General features: G+C 38.7%; 2 protein-coding genes across 2 annotated transcripts in view; both read right to left on the bottom strand.

Moving 5' to 3' along the window:
- TANGO6 (transport and golgi organization 6 homolog) overlaps positions 1 to 12,100 on the bottom strand; it is a 128,613-nt gene extending 116,513 nt beyond the window's left edge. Inside the window, exons 1-4 of the mRNA XM_039851783.1 lie at positions 11,875 to 12,100; positions 6,144 to 6,784; positions 4,048 to 4,164; positions 2,404 to 2,545 (exon numbers count right to left, since the gene is read on the bottom strand). Coding sequence (XP_039707717.1) covers positions 2,404 to 2,545; positions 4,048 to 4,164; positions 6,144 to 6,784; positions 11,875 to 12,085 — 1,111 coding nt within the window. The 5' untranslated portion in view covers positions 12,086 to 12,100. The remainder of the gene's footprint in view (positions 1 to 2,403; positions 2,546 to 4,047; positions 4,165 to 6,143; positions 6,785 to 11,874) is intronic.
- A 4,128-nt stretch (positions 12,101 to 16,228) lies between these two features.
- CDH1 (cadherin 1) overlaps positions 16,229 to 21,663 on the bottom strand; it is a 65,702-nt gene continuing 60,267 nt past the window's right edge. The window contains exons 14-16 of the mRNA XM_039851784.1: positions 20,704 to 20,834; positions 19,671 to 19,814; positions 16,229 to 17,974 (exon numbers count right to left, since the gene is read on the bottom strand). Coding sequence (XP_039707718.1) covers positions 17,765 to 17,974; positions 19,671 to 19,814; positions 20,704 to 20,834 — 485 coding nt within the window. The 3' untranslated portion in view covers positions 16,229 to 17,764. The remainder of the gene's footprint in view (positions 17,975 to 19,670; positions 19,815 to 20,703; positions 20,835 to 21,663) is intronic.

Below are 21,663 nucleotides of genomic sequence, written 5' to 3'. Positions count from 1 at the left end.
GTGTTTCATGTACAGAGGAACAAAGGCAAAAATGACAGCAAAAATATCTTCAAAAAGTAAGGTGAAATAAAGACTTTTTCAGACCAACAAAAGCTAACGAACTTCATTGCCAGCAGGCCTGTATTATAAGAAATATTAAAGTTCTTCAGGCACAAGGAAATTTTAATTAAAATTTGGATCTACACAAAAAACTGGAGAACACCAAAAATAACAAATATGTAAGTAAATATAAACTGCCTCAAACCATTTCTGAGAAGGAGATTTGAATAGATAACAAAAAATATATACAAGCATAAATGAGAGAAGCTCATAGCAAAAATAAGGTTCTAAGTTTCTTATTCTCCAATCTGCTTGCCCTTGGGTGAAATCTAACTCTTCTTTGGAAAAAGATGATGCAAGGACCTATTTGCATGTGACAGCTTCTCACAGGTAACTGGTAATTTTTCATTTCATTGGTCCTTGAAGCCACTGCAGGCAGAAGTGGGGAGGCAACATGACAGCCACTCTAGACCAGATCTGTGTCTGCCAACCCCACTGACCTCGCCTTTATCTGACAGGACCAAGATATATTTACCACACCAGAAATGGAAAGTCAAGATTGATTCTTTTCTTTCTCCTCTTCCCTCCCCACATATCCAGCCCTTTATTAAGTTCTAGTAACTCTACCCCTTAAACACCTCTTCCCATATCCATCTGTCTCCATTTCCACAGCCACTGCATTGATCCAAGCCACAGTGTTCTCTCAGATGACTGCTTCTTAACTGATCTTCCAGCTTCTGCTCTTACTCAACCCATTCTTCACAATACATTCGAATAGATATTTCTAAATTGTAGGCTTTAGCATGTCTGTCTCCTTCTTAAAACCTCCAATGGTTTCTCATTGCCCTCAGAATAAAGTTGGAAATCCTGAACTAGGCCTACGGACCTCCATAATGTGGCCCCAACCCTCCATCCCCATTTCATACCACTCTGCCCTCACTGCTCTACCCATACTGAAATTTCCTCAGAAACACTATGCTCTTTCCTACCTCAGTTCCATAACACATGTCATCTTCTCTGACTATAATAGTTTTTCCTCATTCTACAACTGATAAATCCCAAGTCAGCCTTCAGGGCTCAGTTTAAATGTCATTTCCATCAAAAAAGCCACTAAATTTGTCGTACTAGTTAGAGTAGGCATGGGATACAGGAGATAAGGGACTGAGCACAATAGAAAAGTAAAAGGTTCACCAGAATAAAGGTAAAGGGAGCTCCTAAGGAACTAATCCAGATTAGAGAAGACTCAGAGAGAGATGTCTCTCAGAAGAAAAAACAGGCAGAACATCTGATGTATTTGAATGTATTAAAAAGGAGACAAACAACTAGGGGAAAGTTTGAAAATAAGTTAGTGATAAGTACATAAAAAAAAATCAAGCACACAAACCAAAAAGATAGTTATTAACTCCAGGAATTACAAAAGTTGGACAAAAAAATAAAAGTAGTCATAGCCCACTACAAAGCTCAATTGTAAAAAATAATTCCATAGAAGAATATAAACAAAGAATATTGATCTAATCAAATTTAAGATATGGTTAGTAAAGTATACTTGGGGTGATGATGGGAGGGTTGTGGAAGAGAACAAAATTATTTTCCACACATGGTGAGAAGTTGATAGATCATGCCGCAAACTAAAAAATTAAGAAAGTACCGTATATGCATGATAGACATGTAGAGGTAAATACCAGAAGAAACCCACTATAAGAGTTCAAAAGGGTTGCTTCCGGAGATGGAAAAGGAATGGAATGGGGGAAGGACTGCTGTTTCTCCCTGAGCCTTGTAGACCTATTAGACTCTTTAAACTATGTTCATGTATAATTTTGTTTTAAAAAATAAAACAAAAAATATAAATGAAAAAATACTACCACGCCTAGCATAATCATTAACTTTTCCCATTTCCAGTCCTCTAATGAGAACTTAGAAAATTGTGGAAATGAATCTAAAACTTCATGCCAAAGTGTGTGTCTCTAAGGTATCTCCAGCTTCAAGAGAACTGATTTGTATTTTAAGTCCTGAGGTAAAGTCCTCTTAGCACCCTTTTCCCACAGAGAATTTCACATTTTCTTTAGGGTTTTACTTAAACTTTCTGTGCAAAGTTTTCCTTCGATATTATAAATCATTTGAAACAGCTGACAATATCATTCAACAATGTGAGCAGTGTATCGTGGCTGTTTTAGAAAAATGGCAATTACCATGGCAGGAAGTTAAACTTCATTAAAGGGGAACTTCCAAGTCTAACCTCCTCAATGTCCACGAAGACACAGTTTAGTCTCAATCAGGTTTTAAAGGTAAATGCTAAAGATAAAGAATTCACTCTGACTCAGAGGGAAATGGATACCAATGTAACAGAAACATTTTATTTCTTACCACCTGCTCCTTCCAAAATGCCCCGGACTACTGCCTGAACACCATTTGGTCTCATCAACCTTTCGGAGAGCAGCTGCCCACATAGACGCCGAAGCCATGCTGGGCTCTGACACCTAACTTGTCTCTTCACATCCATGCAGGACTAAAAAAGGAAGGGAAAGATCTGACCTGAACATCAGTGACACAGATAGGAAGTGTAAAACACATACATATTGAGACAGACTGGCAATTAACAGCATGCTATACAGACTTCAAAAGAGCAACATTTTTTTCTAAAACAAAACAAACTCTTTTATAAAACCTTCAGCATCGCTTTTAAGAGAGTAAAAATACAGTGAAATATCAAGTGAAGTTTCAAACCCAGAAATAGACAAATACATCAGTGGATAAAATACAAAGATCAATGTGACCAAACTCTGAATGCAGTCCTTCCAGCCAAATCTAGCTTCAAATGAGGTTCTGTGAACATTACACACCACTAGGAAGGCAGTTCGTGACAGTGAGAGGGCATTCTAGTCTCGCCCCATGGTCTTAGCTACTCTGATTTGGTGTCCCTTATTTTGAGCTAAAATGTTAACCATTTTGCTGTCAATCACTGCACTTAATGATGAGAATAAAAATCAGTGACAGAAACATTTAATCCTAACTATCTTAGCCTCTCTTATTTCAAGAGGATTAACGATTAGCATTTATTGAGGGGGTTACGATGTGCCAGGTACTATGCTAAGAACCTCCCATATAACCTCAAAAAGGACTTACAAGGAAGGCCCTGTTGTCATTCTCATTTTAAGGGGAAAAAACTGAGGGACAGAAAGGTTTATTAATTCATACAACTGCACACTGGGGTTGAATCTGGGTATGCCTACCTCCAGAGCCTCTGCTTTTCACCACGTTCTTATAATTATAATGTATTTGGTTTAATCTGGCAAATTGTGGACTCATTCAGAGAAGTGCAGTGTGAGGCCAGAGGGGCCCAATGGGAGGCTATAGTGATGTTCTAGGAATGAGATGAAAATGACTTCAACTAGGATAGCTTTGTTGCCAGCTGCAGTTGGTCCTTGTTCTTGATCTACAGCTAATTCCTTTGGCCACTCACACTGTACTCATCTAGATTCATAACTAAAATTTAGGTGCTAAAAGCAAATAAATAATTCCCATTTGTATTCTCAAATTGTCATTTCAGATAAATTATTTTTAAAGAAAAAGAGAAACTATCTTATGCCTAGTAGAACATATACTATTATGGTTTTCAAACAAGGAGCTAAGAATAGTCCCAATAGTAGCTCTAATTTAATTTCTTTACTTTAAATACTCCATTCAAAGAATAAGGTGTCCAAATATTTCTGCCAAAAGAATGTATTGTCAAACAGCCAAATTTTAGTTTTAAAACATCCAGTTTCAGAATGAATAAAATATATTTTAAATAAAACTCTTATATTCTTGGGAAAAGTATCCATCATTCCATTAAAAGAAGTCCTTTTAAATTGTTCTTTGGGTCGGTGTAATTTAGTTTTATGAAAACGATTTAATGATTCAAAAGATGAAATAAGATTCAACTAGATTATCAAATTTCCCAGGAGATGAGACAGCACACTGCACATTACCATCAAAGATTCACCCACAAGAGCTCCCAGGCCTGAATACCTGGGATGGTCCTCCCTGGAGGATAAGTAATTCTCGAACAGCTAATGGTTGATACACTTGATCCAAGATGTCTCTCAAGGCCTCCCTAGATAAGGCTCTTTCCTCTTCAGTTAGCACCTAAAAGAAAAAACGTACTTGGCTTTAGCGGAATATAAGTCAGGCAGGCAACATAAGGTAATGTTTTACAATACTGTACAAAGACACTTGTGAGGGGAGAGGGAGAAAGGCTTCCTTCTCCTCTTGACTTCCTTTCACCTGGAGGAAGCTATGAAACACTCTTGGCCCTCTCTGGAGCCCTTTACTCACTTCTGGGCAGGACATCTATTAACTTACCTTATTGATGAGTCTAGAATAAACTCACTCATTGGCAAGCTCTGGAATGTACAGTTCAGTTCATTCCTCTTCTGTCTCTTGAGAGAGAATGCACATTCTATTCTGTTCTTTCTTACTGTAGATTTTACAGAGGCATATCCCCTGCCACAGGGCAGAGGAGCTGCAGTTTTCCAGCTCTCTTTAAAACTGGGGGAGCAGTAAGTGCTTCTAATTCTGGATTGCACTGTTGGGAAGCCCATTTGGCTCCATCTAGAAGCTATATCTTCCAACTTTGCATTTATGAGTAATAGAGGTGATATTTTGATTTTCATCTCTTACTCTGTTAACTGTCTTTTAATTCATTCAGAACTTGGGCAGCAAAGAGGGGTGCTATTGGGGCCCCGTGGGTAACTTAATACAACAGTCAGTACCAAAGTACCCCTTTGGTAACTTAATACAACAGTCAGGGTCCTGCCCATCACCACTTAACAAACTGAGGTACAGGCATTGCTTAGAGCAGCAGCTATAGCTGGGACTCGTCCAGCTTCAAAATGTACGCCCATCGTGTTTCCTCTTCTGTCAACTTCTTCTGTCTTCCTACTTGGTCCTTTTGGTGGATTTTCCTTTTTTCCTCTCTCCTGCTTGAGACCCCTGGGGTACTTCTTAGACCCAGTAATAGTAATAAAACCTGTCAATCCAGGCACCTCTATCTCAGGGAGGTGCAGGGAGCTGGCACTGAGAATTGTCCAGACACAAACCGTGTCGTAAAGAGCACAGTGCTCTGCTCCACATAAAGGCTCTGGGGGAGGTCATAATTTCATGTCACTGCTCAAATATTAGAGGCTTTTAGGTAAATGTTTGTGAGCATAGGCAAGAGAGTGAAAGGGGAACAAACAGAAAAGGAACAAGCTGCAGGGTCACAGAGAAAGATGTCAGAAAAAAGAGGTGGGTGGGCATTATGAGATCTGGCTAAAGAATTACCCTGCATATGAGCTGCACTGACCCTTGATACATCTAGATGGTGATAGCTTCTTCCGGCCACATTCCTATGCCAGTGCTGGTGGTTCTCTCATGGGGGAGTAGTGGTCCCTGCTATGTTTTACTTGTGAGTCTTGTCTCCAATGAATGTGGGAACTGTTTGAGAAAAGGACTATGTCTTATGCTTCTGTAACTTCCATAGCACCTTTATAGTCCAGGTACTCAAATCATTACCGAGTGTCAGCAAAACACAGGAACATACCCGTAACACCTAATAACAACGACAAACATTGACTGAATTATGCAGTGTACCTGGTGCTTTACCTTCTTTGTCGCATTTAATTCTCCTAAGAACTTAATGAAGGAGGTATGAATAGTTTAATATTAATATTAGCAGTTATTACTTTTTGATGAGCACTTCCAGCGAATGGCTAGCTAGGTGCTTTACACACATTATCCTTAATCCTCACAATCACCTCCCAAGGCAGGTATTATACACATTCTATAAAAAAAGAAACAGGGGCTCAAAGAAATAGCCTGCAAGAGCTGTTCCACAAAAATGGCAAGAGCCAGGTGAAGTGGATTCTCCAGGAGTGAAAATCTAATAAATGAATGGTATACCCTCCAAAAAGATTCATTTATCTACTGGATATGCTTTGGCATCCAATAAGAATTCTAGATCTTTCCATCAGTCTTTTTCCAAAGAAGAGTCATCTTTTATAACAATCACACAAATATATACACATATTCACACAAACTCACATACACACACACACAAACCACTCTCTCTCTCAATATATATTTACCTCTTCCTCGGGTTTTAGTGGTTTTCTCTTGGTTGGGCAGAATCCCAGTTGGCACAGACCTGCTGCAATATCCCCAAAATGGCGACAGAAAATCAAGCTCCCCAGGGACGCGTGTTGAGCAACATTTAGGAGGACCTGGCAGCTAGTATACAGTCTCTGGGATGCGCTGGGGGCAGCATCCAGACATACCACATCTTGAACAACAGTCCCAAACTCAGTCCTACATCTCAAAGGGACTCCAACACCAGGCATGAGATAGGGGCAGACACCCAAGGTGACTACAAACTGCAAAACTGACTGGACGGTCTTCTGCTGTGAGATACTAAGCGTATCTGGGCTCAGGGCAGGAGCAGCTTCTGGAGTCCTTGGGTTGGGTTTACCTGGATTGAAATCAGCTGCAAGGTGGATCATGGTTTCCTTCAAGCACAACAGCAATAGCAAGGTTTGAGAGGTAAAACTCCAGGTGACATCCACAGAGTTTTGTGGCCATTCTTCCTTCTTAGCAATTTCATCCTTCAGGAGTTGCAATTTCTTCCACTGAGGATCCTTCAGAAATTTGTCCTCCAAAGCAGACAGGTTAGATTTTAAAGTAGCCAGCAAGACATCATGTTTTGTGATCTGTAGTGAACTGGAGCCTGATCCTTTTGAAGAAAAAAAGAGAGAGAGATAATATACCTGGAAAACAAATTGCACGTCCCTCTGTGGGAATGCCTTGCCAGCTCCACTTCGTCCTGAGGCTCGGCTCAGATGTCGTTGCCTCTGGAAAGCCTCCTCTAATTGTGCCACCCATACCACATTTGCTCCCTTCCCACAGCACTTTGGATATAGATGGAATAGTGTCCCTAACACATTATACTCCATCTAATTTGTGTTCCGCTTGTGTTCTGAAGGCAGAGGCCATGTCTTAGTCATCTTAATGGGCTTAAATTGTAGAAAGAAATTTAAAAAAAATTAACATTGACCACAGAAGATTCCTTCAGTCAAACTGTTCTAGGTGCATCCATTAAATTATATTGAACATTATTTAATGACATGTTCATTAAATATATTCTAAAGTGAACAGAGTATTTAACACTATATGAGCAAAAGGTACGAAGTTTACAGAAAAAGAAATGCAAAAAACTTTTTAAAATGAAAATATGATCAACCTTCTCATAAGAGAAAGCTAAATTAAAATTATAGTGAAATAGCACTTCTCATCTACCGAATGGCTAAAACCCAAGTTTTAGAACACATCGTGTGGCAAGGTTTTGGGGAAATACACTCTCACACATCGTTGGTAGAACTAAAATGGTACCTCCCTAGGGAGAGAAATTTGGCAATATCTAGCAAAACTACATAGGCATTTAACATTTGGCCCAGTGATCTCACTTTTAGAAATCTATCCTATAGATACACAGACTAAAATGACATATGCGCAAGGCTATTCATTATAGTGCTACTTGTATTAACAAAAAACTTGAAACAATCCAAATGTCTATTAATAGAGAACTCATTGAATAAACACTGATATGCTCATATAATGGAATACTTGTAAAAGGGAAAGTATAATATTTCAGCGTACCACTATGTAGTGATCTCTAAGACACATTAAAGTTTAAAAGTGTAGAACAATGTATATAGTATGCTATCTTTTGTGTAAAAATGGGAGGGAATATAAAATATATTATTTGCTTGTGGAAGAACAAATTCAAAGTAACTAAAATAAGTTATCTATAGAGAGAGGGAGAAAACAGAGATTTTCCTTTTTTGCTTAATTATATTTTTTAAAATTTTACAATGAATATGTTTCTGTACTTTTAAAAAAGCTATTTTAAGGCTATAAAACAGTAAGTAGTATATGAGACCTTTTTTGTCAGAAAGAAAACTAATACCCAAAATGTAATCTCTGGATAGTGAGATTATGGTCAATTTTCTTTTGGTTTCTCTACATTTTTTAAAGCTTTACTATAAGGAACATTAACTATAAAAAGAAAAAAGAACAATAACATTGTTCTTTAAAAATAATGAAAATCAGAAGAATTTTCCAGTACTTCTCTAGGACTGTCCAGGGCAAGTGTTCTGACCCACTGGTATGACCATCTGGTTCCTTGGGCCAATATCTACCTAAAATGGTTAGTTAGCTTGCTGCCAACTAACCATTATGATCGCTAAACAACCTCTAAGTGACTTCCTGTGACTTTATAAGATCTTTGAAACCAAACATGAGACATAAAGAAAGTGATTTAAAACAAAAGCTATTAGCTTTTTTTCAAGAGCCTCTTAATAAAGTAGTCTTTTCTGCCCTCTACTGGTGATAAAAACAAAATCTACTTAACAATAAAGGCATTCCCTTAAAGCAGCAGTTTCCAAAGTGAGATGCAGGGCCCCAGGTTTTGATGAGTTTCCAAGATTCTCTCAGGGAGTCTGCAAGGTCAAAACTACTTTCATATTAATACTAAGATATTATTTGCCTTTTACGCTCTCATTATCTCATGAGTGTACTAAGTATGAAAAGGTCATTGAGTTCAGATTTTATATTGCAAATAACCTTTAAGAAATGATCTCTTGTTGAGTTTTAGTACAGTATAAAAGAATATACACAATTTATCTGAAAAGCCAATTGAAATTTCCTCTTTTCTAACTACATATCTACGTGAGTCTAGACTGTCTTCATCTATTTCAGTCAAAACAATCTATCATGACAGACTGAACAGAGAAGCAAATATGAAAATCCAGCTGTCCTCTAATAAGCCAGACATTAAGGAAATTTACAAAAATGTAAAACAATGATACTCTTCCCATTATTTTACTTTGGAAAATATATTTTTCTTTAAGAATGTCATTATTTTAACATGCAATGGGTATATTACTGTTATTTTTGAATAAATGTAAAAGGTTTCTCTTAAGGTCTTAATTTCTAGTATAGTAAATGTTGATACATATAATCCACATAAAAGCTCTTTTAAGTCCTCAACATTTTTTAAGAGTGTAAGAGTGCTGAAACCAAAAAATTTGAGATTGGCTGCCTTAAAACAATGCCAAATTTCAGTCACATAGTGGTACGTCCACAATCTTTGTCGTTTATCTGAGTACTGGCTGTATTATTATATACTTTTTTCATTTAATTATTTATCCAAAATAAATTATTTTTTAAAAACTTAATTAGTAGTAGTTAATACATTGTTCTAAGTGCTTTATGTATTTAACTTAACTCTCACAACAACTCTGAGGTAGATGATGATGATGATGATGATGATGATATTTCCAGGGCATATTCAACTCGTGCAGTCTGGCTCCAGAGCCAAGCTCTTGATCACTACACGACACTATTCAGCCTCAAAATGTTTCTCTACATACCACCTAAAACTATCCTTATCACATTTCGGGAAATGCTGCCCTCATGAACAGCATTATCTGTTCTTCCCAATCAGTAATTAAATGTCTATGCTTTGTGACATTTAAAAGCAGACTTCACAACTTGTATGGCACTCTTTATTAAGTTCAAAGTGCAAAGCAATATGGCATACAAGAATAAGTGTGATATAGCTTCATTATTTACAAATTACCGGAGTTCTCAGCCCCTTCTCCCCATGTAATTCAAATTTAATGAGAGTTCAGTGACTCTATATTTAGTTTGAAAAGTTATTTTTTAGGAAAACTATTGCTGAGATGGCCTCCATTTTTTACAAACAAAATCACTAAACGTGACAAATCCCTTTCAAATTCTGCTTATACAACTATTAACAATGGAGGTGAAGATATTATTATTTGTCCCATGATAGAGAACAAAAATGGAAGGCAGGGAAGGAGAAAATGCTTAATGCGACAGAACTTTCAGTGACTCAAAAGTGAAAGACCATTGGTATCTTCCTTTCTATGTAATTTCCACCTAGATTTAATTTTTCTTCCTCTTGTGGCCTGCCACAGCCTCACCCCTAGATAATGCCTATATTCCATTGCTATCTGTATATCCATTTCCCAGTAGTGTAATCCTGTCATTTTGAATATCTTTTGTTCTATATGTATAGTACCATCTCCCCAAACAGACAAGATACTTGAGAGCACAAATTGTTTTATACTTTTGTATGTCTAACGGCAGTTGGGATAGAATACTGTATACATTTAACTCTCAGTAAATACTTCCTCAAAGGTAGTCAATTTGAAAACATATCAAAAAAAGTCTAATATAGCTGGATGTAATTTTAACCAATATATTCATCCTGTCTCAACACCCTCTGTCCATCAGGGACATCTGAATACTCATAATGCACAGGTATATTTTTATTTCCTCAGCAGCTTATATGATAAAACAGCAGGCAAATTCACAAATATGTAATAGACGTATGTGCAAAATAATTTTACCACACTACTTATTCTTTTTTAAATAGAAATTCAAATTCTGTTAAGTTAAATAAGTTCATGCATGTAATTCCACCACATACTCTGAGATTTAGGTTTTTCTATAAATGAAGTTTGTGAGCTTTGTGATAGATAATTACTTCGTTTTTTTGCCGATTTAACCTTGTTCTCAGTCATGTTCTAGATAGCTACACTGCTAGACAAGTAACCACTCAATTAGCATGTTAAAATTGTTATTTTGCAGTTTAATTCTTCATTGGGGCAAAGCGGTATAGTGATCACACTACAGTGGAAGGCTCCTGAGTTCAAATCCTAGCTCTGCCAATTAGACTGACATTAGACAATTTCCAATGTACCTGAGTCTTGGTTCTGTCATCTGTAAAATGGAACACATGTAATACCTATTTCATGGGATTGTTGTGAGGATTAAATGGTATATATGTAAACAGCATACCATAGGGATTGATACTTCGTAGGCACTCAAGTACTATTATTAATGGTACGTTTGTGGGAGTTTTTGCAGTTTGGGAGGTATCTCAAAATCTGACACTTGGAACATCGCCTGAGACCCTTCCTGTACGTTCCTGTACCTTGCTCACCCTAAACTCCTCCCCACAAAATATAGACTCCAATTGTGTCCCTTCTCAAAGCTCCAGATAACATCAGAGGCTCCATACTGAATAATTAGCTTTGGTCTGAGAAGGGGGTTCGGTAGACCTCGATTCTAAGTCCGTTTCGTGTTCCCAATCTCTTCGATGAGCTCTGGGTGTCCTCAGCTGTGAAAGGAGAGTCCCAGGTTAAACCATTCCCAAGGTCTCTTCAGATTCTAAATTGGGAAGATATTTTCAAGTCACCACGAAAGATAAAAAAGTGACTGTAAACTCTCCTCCCACAGAACATAAATCCCAAAATACTCTCCCCAAACCCAGCTCAAACGTCACTGCTTCTTTTTTCTGGACTCCTTGGCATTTTGTACAAACTTTCAGTGTCCACGTTAGACCCTGCGCCCTCAAGGGGGTGGGACCTCACTTTATACGTCACGAGTGCCTATAGTCTCTGAAGCTCTTTCCACAACCCCGCTTTAGAGGGCTGCGGTTAGGACTGAATGAAACCATGTACCCAAGGCGCTTAACACAGTGACTGACAGAAGGTAAGCACTCGAGAGACGCTGGTTACTATAATATTCGACGGATCCCATCCCTCTTTTAGCCTTGTTTTCCTCAAGGGTAGCATGAGGCTGTACGAACAGTGGCCAAAGCTCCCTAGGGCGGGACGGCCCGGGCCCCGGGAAGGGCCTGAGGGGAGCACTGTGTGGGAGCCAGGGCATCCCTGGAAGACTAGCGACCCTCAGAGTCCCTGTGCAGCCCGGCGCCGAGGTCCGTCCTCTCACCTCCCGGGCTCAGCAGCAGCTTCAACGCCTCCAAAATCCGCTCCAGATCGCATATTTCCAGAGCTCCGCTGCCCACAGCCTGTGAGGAGGCCGCCATGACTGGAGTGGAACGCGCCACTTGGAACCCGCTCAGGGGCCTCGGCGGACCCAGGCCGCCGCCATATTGAGCTTGGCAGGAGGCGCACAGCGTCAGGGGCGGGGCCAGCGGCATGGGGCGGAGTCGACTGTGTCGTGAACGCTCTCTCTACCTGGAAAATATTTTCTCAGCCCTCTTCACTCCCCTGGGAAAAAAACTGCAGCTAACACAACCTGCTTACTTGCACAATTAACTGTTACACAAAGAAAAATTAAAAGTAGTTTATCATGAAATAATACGTATTTCAGTATGAAAATATTCGTGTACCGAAACGTTGGGGGACATAACGAAGCAGGAACTCAGTTAACTCACATGAGGCTAATGGCATCTAGTAGTTGTCTTTTATTTATTTTTTAAATTTTAAAACATTTATTTTTTTTCTCCTCCCCTTTCCCCCCTTCCTTCTGGTAACCACTAGTCCATTGTCCATGTACATGAGTCTCTGCTTGTCTTGCTCATCTGTTGCTTTTAAGTTTATATCCCACATATAAGTGATAGCATGTGATTTTCAATCTTTTCTGTCTGGCTTATTTCGCTTAGTATGATTATTTCAAGGTCCATCCATGTTGTTGCAAATGGCAGTATTTCATCTCTTCTTATGGCTGAGTAATAGTCCAATATATACATGTACCACAGCTTCTTTGGCCATTCATTCGTTGTAGGACACTTCGATTGCTTCCATGTCCTGGCCACTGTGAATAATGCTGCTATGAACACTGGTGTGCAAATATCTTTTTGGATATGAGTTTTCATCCAGTAGTTATCAATTGGCTATTTTACAGAAACAAAATTCCCAGTAAAGATCCCAGTAAGTTAAGGGTTTTTGTCTTCTAAAGCCACATGTGATCACTGGAGTGGTCGCATTCCATTTTCCATTATTGACTTCTAAATTCTTACCCTACCATTCTGAAAACCTTAGTCGCTATGATAACCGCCACCCCACCCCACCACCACTCCACAAAACAGTGGTCACTGAAGCTTAAGTTTTCATTTATTTTAAAGAAAAGGTTTTCTCTTTATATTACCACTTCCTTTAATATCATATCAAGAGATCTTTGTTAGAGAGGAACTTTTCCTCTACATTCTTAGGTTTTGAATATGGGGGCCTGTGAATTAAACTAACAAAAGAGATTAGCAAGAGAAAGGACAACTTTTTATTCACATCTGAGAGTTCACAGAAAAATGTGACTCAAAGAGGTGGTTAGAATTTGGGGTTTATATACTACCTTAATAGGGGAAGGAGAAAAAGGGCACTTATGGGAAAACATTAAATGAATTTGAGGAAAGATAAATGAACTTTTCGGAGAATAGATGGGAGATATGATAGTTTTGTGACAGTACCTGTTATTGCAGTTGCACCAACTGCTAGTCTCTGGTGATTGCAGTCAATCCTCCCTGTCTCTGGTCCCCTCCCCAGGCTGGTTCATCACCCCTGCAAACAGATGCATCTTCACAGAACACCACTTTGGATCACGTAGTTCTGCTCAAAACACTAATGGTTCTGACCCACTAAATCCAGTCCAAAATGGAATGCTTGGCCTTTTCTCTCCTAACATCCAGCTTTTGCTTAAATGATTCCCTCTACCCAAAACTCCTCTTAAGCAATACTAAAAATAAAAGCTAACATTTAACAGCACTACCACGGGCCAGGCATTCTTCTAAAAGCTTTAGGCATATCGACTCAACTAGTGCTCGCATCGACCCTATGAAGCAGCTATCCTCCCTTCGGAGATAAGGAAACTGAGGTAAGGAAAGTTTAAGTAACTTGTCTAAACTCATTGCCGGAAAGGACAGAACCAGGATTTGAACTCGGGCAGTATGGCTCCAGTGTCTCTGTGTCTTCACCACATACTGTCCTACCAGTACCTACAGAACCAGCAAGAGGGAAGCAGAGACATGGTTCTCCAGTCCTCCCTTCAGGCCCCCCATCAGGTAGGCTCCTGGACAGATGGAGCTTTCTTCTCTGTAGTCTTTTTCAGAAGTCATATTTCCCTGCTGGAAGGGCCCCTCGCATGTGGTGGGTACTCGCATGTGGTGGGTACTCCATAATTTTATTCTCTATATAACCATTTTATTTATCTTTCATTGTCCTCATTCTATCTTTCTCGGACTTATCACGGTAAAATAGACATAAAACTTACCATTTTTAAGTGTACAATTCAGTGGCAATTTAGTGTTATGCAACCATCTTACACTCCCATATCAGACTTCTACTTTCTTTTTATTGAGGTAAAATATGCATAACAAAATCAACCATTTAAACCATTTGGAAGTAAACAATTCAGTGGTATTAAGTACATTCACAGTGTTGTACATTCAGAGTGTTGTACAACCAACACCACTATCCATCTCCAAAACTTTTCATCATACCGAACTGAAACTCCGTACCCATTCAACAATAACTCCCCATTCCCCTCTCTCCTCAGCCCTGTTAACCTCTACTCTACTTTCTATCTAAATAAACTTGACTATTCTAGGTACCACATTTAAGTGGAATCATACAGAATTTGTTGTTTTGTGTTTGGCTTATTTCACTTGACATCATGTTTTCAAGGTTCATCATGTTGTAGCATATGTCAGGATTTCTCTCCTTTTTAAAGCTGAATATTCCCCAGTGTGTATATATTTTGTTTAATCTACTCATTCACTGATGGACATTAGGGTTGTTTCCAACTTTTGGCTATTATGAATAATGCTGCTGTGAAAATTATGACACGTTTGCTTTTGTGTTCTTCGTTATTATGGTTTTTGGTCAAACCAGTTAGTTTCCAAACAACATTTATATCACTAAATTCTTCACTCATCTCCTAAGAAAAAGGATTCTCCTAGTAAACATCACCATTGTTACACCCAAGAAAATTAATATTTATTCAGAAATATCTTCTCTAAGATCCATGTTAAAATTCCCCCAATTTCCCAAAAATGTCTTCTATAGATTTTTTATTTTCACGTCAGGATCCAACCAAGGTTCATACATTAGCAGTTTCTCAAAAAGCTAAACATACATAGAACTACTACTGTATGACCCAGCAATTCCACTCCTGGGTATGTACCCAGAAATGAAACAGACTCAAAATAGTTTCTGTATGCTAATGTTCATTGCAGCATTATTCACAATAGCCAAAAGCTGGAAACAACCCAAGATGAATTGATAAACAAAATGTGATATATATACACACTATGGGATTTTATTTAGCCATAGAAAGGAGTAAAGTTCTGATACATGCTACAATATGGAGGAACGTTGAAAACATACTAGGTGAACTAAGCCAAATTTAAAAGATGAATATTAAATCATTTTACTTATATGAAATATCTAGAATAGTCAAATTCAGAGACAGAAAGTGGAATTGAGGTTCCCAGGGCCTGGAGAGAAGGAATGATGAGTCATTACCTATGCGTACAGAATTTGCATGGGATGAAAAAGTTTTGGAAATAGAGGTGATGGCTGCATTAATACTTTCAATGTACTTAATGCCACAGAATTGTACACTTTAAAATGATTAAAATAAATGAGTACAGAGTTTCAGTTTGGGAGGATGGTTGCACAACCATGTGACTGTATTAAATGCCATTGAACTGTACACTTAAAAATAATTAAAATGGTAAAATGTTACATATCTATTTTTACACACATAAATTTACAAGTATTTTTTAAAAGTTATAGCCTTTCAGCAGAGAAAAGTTGTAGGCCTATGCAGGGTTTCTGAACAGCGGCAGTATTGCCATTTGGGGCCTGTTATTTCTTTGTGGTACAGGGCTGTCCTGTGCATTGTAGGATGTTTAGCAGCATCCCTGGCCTTGACTTAATGCCACTAGCACCTCCCCAGTCATGACAGTCAAAAGTATCTCCAGAAATTGCCAAATATCTTGTAAGGGAGGAAGCCACAATCCCCCCTAGTTAGAGAACCACTGGTTCTAACTAACTTTGCTAACGGACTGTTGTTTAAACCTCTGCTCTGTCACTCAGCTCAGCACATCATTGTCTCCCACTGACAAGGAAATTTTATTGGTTTAACGATATGCCATATGGATAGATATTTTTCAAATAAAGTGACCTTTAAATCCAGCTTCTCCCCACTCTGCCCACAATAGAATGACACACAGTTCTGGAGAAGTCATTTGAACAGGAAGCTTCTTTCTCTACGTCTAGACTGAGCTCATCTACCATTTGTCTTGCCTGGAATTGTGGTGTAATCAAATAAAACACATTTAACAATGGTTTAACAAAATTATTTAATAAAATTTATAAAAATGAGTATTTAAGAATAATTTTTTTCAGTTTGAATTGTTTTTCTTTTCCATCCCCAAAGAAAATACAAAATTATCAGCACCCGCACACATATACACTCAAAACTATAGTGACAGTCTCTAAATAGAATATTAGGTATACTTTAAATTGCTGAAAAATCAAGACAATTCCAAGAAGTGATTGCAGGGATGATTATTTTCCTCAAAAAACAGTTGACAGACAGTAAAGCAATTTAGATAAACTTCCTTTGGGTGCCAAAAGGTTCTTGATAGTTGCATTTCAACTAAAAGAAGATCCAAATTGAGGTTCTTCTTACCCCCACCCTCCCCTGCTCCTATGACAAAGTTTGGATTTTCTAATAGTCTGTCTTCTATGATACTTGGAATGTGGGGTAAATGTGTCCAGATCAGCCAGTATTTTCTGTAGCCATCAACAAAAGCAGGCAGTTCACGATTCTGGGCTTTAGGTACAAACCATGATATAAAGATCCTGGTAGAAAACACATGTTGAGATTCTTCCATTCTTCCAGAATCGTCAGGGCTAGAGGTAGAGCCGTCTCAACCATTCTCAGCCTCAGTTTGCTAAATTGCCAGGCTCAGTGACAATTTCTCCTGCCATCTCCAAGCCCACTTTTCATATTCCCCCTCTGTGATAAGCAATCTTCTCTTTGGCTGCAACACTTGAGGCACTATTTTGAGTCTTGAAATATATCACTCTTTCTCTTGTTTTAGTAATAAACATTAAAACTAAAGTGGTGCCTGAAAACTCACCACCTTTTCTGGTTAAGGCCCTATTTAGAACCAAAGTACCCCACAATGACATTCACATAACAAACATTCTTACTCAGAACAAGTAAATGGATAGATGCCCATTTCAAGTTACATACTGGGGAGATGAAAAAAGAAAACCATTAAAGGTCTTAAGAGTACACAATATCTAGTCAAGATATGGCCAGACTAAGATGCTAAAAGGGCCCAATAATTTCTGAATCAGAGAACTCTTGTCTGGAGCAGTGTAAATTCAGAAGGAGCAAGAGTGGACATTGGAACACAGGACACCAGTGTAGTCAAAGGATTCATAGGATAAAAAAAGCACACAAATTAAAAATAAATTTTATATACATATACAAAACAACAGGGCAGTTGACCTCTCCTCTTTCTGTTGAAAATGAAACAAAGCCCTTAAGAAAATCTGCAAGTTGCAAGTTCTGAGGCTGAAGCTACTCTTTTGAAATATAATTTGGAGGTCTTTCGGACATCATCACATGTTGAGTTATGTAAGAAGGATTCAGGGAATAAGTCAAAATCTTTCTAACACATGCAGATTAGATCTATAAAGTGAAAAATTATAACTATCTTAACTACATCACCAATCGCAGTCTCTCTTCTCCAGAGATTCATCTCAAATGAAGGGAGCTGCAAAACCACCAGAAAAACTCCTACATTTCCCATCATGTGAGTATAGGGGACCCATCTTTCTCCCCATCATCTGTCTCGAGTCCCCTAGTCATCCTCGCCACCTCCATACATATCTGCCAACTTCTTGAAGCGATTGCCCCATTCATTCAGGTAGTCGTAGTCCTGGTCTTGGTCTGATTCCGAGGAGTTCAGGGAGCTCAGACTAGCAGCTTCGGAACCACTTCCTTCGTAATCAAACACGAGCAGAGAGTCATACGGGGGAGCAGTGGGGTCACTATCAGCTGCCTTCAAGTTCTAAAGAAGAAGGAAGACGACAAGATTTTTCAATGGAAGGAATCGCACACCAGTCATTTTAGGCAAGATGCCTTCTCTCAGTGCCTCAAGCAAAGTGGGCAGGCCTGACAGTGCAACCATCCTGTAGAACAGCTGGAGCAATGAACACTAACAAGGTAAATTTATGCAAACTGCCAAAGAAGATGGACATGCTCTATTGTTAATTAAAAGAAAGTTATGGGAAAATATGCAGAATATTTTTCCCATAAACTAAAATGGTAAATTATATGTAGGCAGGGAAGATATGAGCACCAACCAATCTGGATGGACAGAGGCTAAAAACAATGAGGACAGCCATACCAGTCCATACAGGTATGCATTTCAGCCCTGAAAGGTCTGGAAGGATGAATGTCAAACAGTTAACAGTTAACTCTGGTGAGCAGAGTCAGGGGAACTGAGAAAGAACTTGCATTTTTTTCTTTATATACATTTTCATAATTTATATTTTTAATACAGTAAACCTATTATTTTCATAATTTAAAAAAGCTATAATCAAATGTGATAACATGTAAATGAATGTGAATGGAGGAAAGAACCTGAATCTAGATGTATCTAAAAGGGATGGTTAAAACTAGCCCTTCCTGTTCTTGGTTTTCTCTAAGATCCAGTGACTAGAATGGATGTGGCTTGGTCACTTCTAACACTGCTGTGCTTTGTGTAGTCCTGTTGACAACTCCCCTGGGAAGCTAAAGCAAAGCCAGACCCTACCAGTAAGACTTGCCATGGGCCATTGGACTATCAGATAAGCAAGCCCTGAAAATCATTCTAGTAAGTGATCAAGCAGCATAGTTTAAGGAAATAGATCCTAGTGGACTGTTATCTTACTTGGTTCTTTGCTCATCGCCATGCCTACTTGTTTATCTACCCTAAAGTAACTCATTTAACACTTTATTTCTCATCCTCCCTTACAGATGTGGATAACCTTGTGACAGTTCTGGCTATTGTCATATAGAATGAACTTCCTTGTTCCATAACAACTTGCTAAAAGAAAGATTTTTGCCCTCTGCTCTGCCCTTCCTATTACTTTCTAACTGGAATACAGACCTCAAACCTGAAAATGTGGCAGCCGGCTAGTGATCATGAGACAACAGGCATGAGAACAAGGACCTACATGCTTGAGTCATGTAGCAGGAAGATAAAAAAGGCCAATGGTCCAGCCTCGACTGCTTACCCCAGCCTTCTATTTGCAAGAAGTAAATTTATTTCTATCTGTTTAAGATTCTGGTATTTATGGCTGATTGCATTCCTGACATATACAATATGGATGCTATTTTTCTGGCCCTCAGGTAGATTTGTGATATGCATTTAACATTACATCCTAACCAGCAGTGGGATGCAGGGGAAAAGAGACCCATTAGTGAAACCAAACTGGGTCCACTCGGAACCTCTTTAGTTTCATTTCTAGTTCTATTAAATCTTTTTGATCAATTCTTGGTTTTACCAAATGGACTTTGTAAATAAGGCCAATTTAAAATGCTGTTAGTTCTGAAATTCAAATGAGACACAAATAAAAAAAGAAAATAGGGCTCAGGGATCACATAAGATGAAAATGTGGTAAAGGAAAGAATCTAGACACTTTTTCTCACTGTTGACACAACTGCTCCTTTGTTAAGTTTAGAGATGAGTTGCACCTTTGCTTTTGACTTTGCTTACTTACTTCATCAATAAAGTTTCCAATTTCATCAGGATTGGCAGGGCGGGGCCGATACTGGGGCACACTCAGGAGGGTTGGTGCCACATCATTGCGAGTCACTTCGGGCCGAGCATCCAGACCTCTGTGCAACTGGCTCAAGTCAAAGTCCTTTGGAGAAAAAGGTAAAAGTATAGCAAAGAGTAAAACAGAAAGTCATAAACATAGAGTTCTAGGTGGTTTATAGATTATGATATTAGGTAATGCCTTAACTGCCAATACAAGCATATATATGCCAGTGTAATCTGAAATGATAGTTTCCAACCTAAGAGTCTCCAAAACAGCATTGGAAGAAAATATAGCATAAAAGGACTGTGAGGAACACTTATGGGTATGGATGGAGACTGTTGTACCTTATTAACTTTTCACAGGGTATGATTATTAGATTTTTATTCAGCAAATATTCACTCCCTTCTCACCCTATCGGGATTCTGTGATGGGTCCTATGCTTCCCTTTCTAAATACAGTAGACTTTCAAAACTTTTCTGGAAAACTCCAGGGTAAAGCAAGTTAAGATCATCTCCAAATCAAGAAAAATAAAGAAGGCCTAAAGATTTAATATATACAAAATTAAAAAAAAACAGTTCAGCATAGCTAAAATAACTCAAGAGAAACAAAGTATTAAAATAGATCAGTTGTTCTATGTCAAAGATAATCTGAATGAAGTTCGTGTCCAGAGACTAGTGATGAAGAGAGCAAGCTCTGGAGTCAGACCACCTGGTTCTTTTGCTTCCGAGCTGTGTGACTTTGGGCAAGTTGCTTAACTGCACTGTGCCTCTATTCAGTCATCTGAGTGAAGAGCAATAAGCAATCAATATATGTTAGCAATGTTGTATATTGAGGATGATGGCCAGTGACAATGTCTATGTTATTGTGTAAGGCTTTAAAAAACAATACATGAAGTGACACAGAGCTATTTCAAATGTCTGCCTTCTAATCACTGCTTCTTCCAATTAAAGAGATTGCCATTAAGCATTTTATTACAGTTTTTAAAGCCCACCTGGTCCTCTTCTCCACCTCCTTCTTCATCGTAGTAATAAACATTGTCCCGAGTGTCGTCTTCTGGGGGCAGTAAGGGCTCTTTGACCACCCGTCTCCTCCGAACAAACAGCAGAAGCAGCAGAATCAAGACTGGAGAGGAGAAGAGACAGCGATGAGAGCCACAGGTCAAGAGCATCGTAAGCAGCCATTACAGAGCTCCACTGCCTTGCATAGCAGACAGATGGCTGTCAACGCACGTGGTGATGCTTATGTCCCTGAAGCGAACACATGTGGTACAACATAGCGGACAATTCTATGTAAATTCCAATGTGATCTTGAATTCACGTATAATTCAGAACCAGGTCTTAAACCAATCAGTCATTTCCCAAAATCTGGGGGAAAATGTTCCCAGCAGTGGAAATGGTACGGGCAAAGGCAATGAGGCAGGCGCATGCTTGGTGTGATTAAGGGAGGACAAGGTCGGCATGGCGATAGCCGGTGAGTGAGTGGGAAGGAAGAGGAGAGGAGGTCGGAGGAATAGCGGGGACTTGTGGTTTTGATTCTGAATGGGTTGGAGCCACTGAAGGTTTGTAAGCAGGACTAGGTCAGCCTGAGTGTGATTGATAAATGCACATTATTGTTAATCAGTTATATTGAGTGGAACACACACTATAAAATCACCCGGTATATTTCTTATCTTCTCTCAAGATAAAATCATGTAAGCAAACTTTAAAAGCTGTTTCATTTCCAAAGTCTTCATCTGATCTTGGGATAGAGTTCTAGATATGTACAATTAATATTTAATTTTTTAAGAACATTAAACTATTTATTGTAAATAAACATATAATTCACGGCGTATTCTTTATAGATGTTTGTGCCCAAATACACTTTAGTGAAGCATTCTTGCAACGAAACAGGATGTTACACAAACCCGGGGGAAAGATTTCTTAGACATAACGAACCTACATATTGTTTCTGA

Source organism: Pteropus medius, unplaced genomic scaffold (genome assembly GCF_902729225.1).
Source record: "Pteropus medius unplaced genomic scaffold, Ma_sr-lr_union100, whole genome shotgun sequence".
Lineage (NCBI taxonomy): Eukaryota > Metazoa > Chordata > Mammalia > Chiroptera > Pteropodidae > Pteropus > Pteropus medius.
This window is presented reverse-complemented; position numbering and strand designations above follow the sequence as displayed.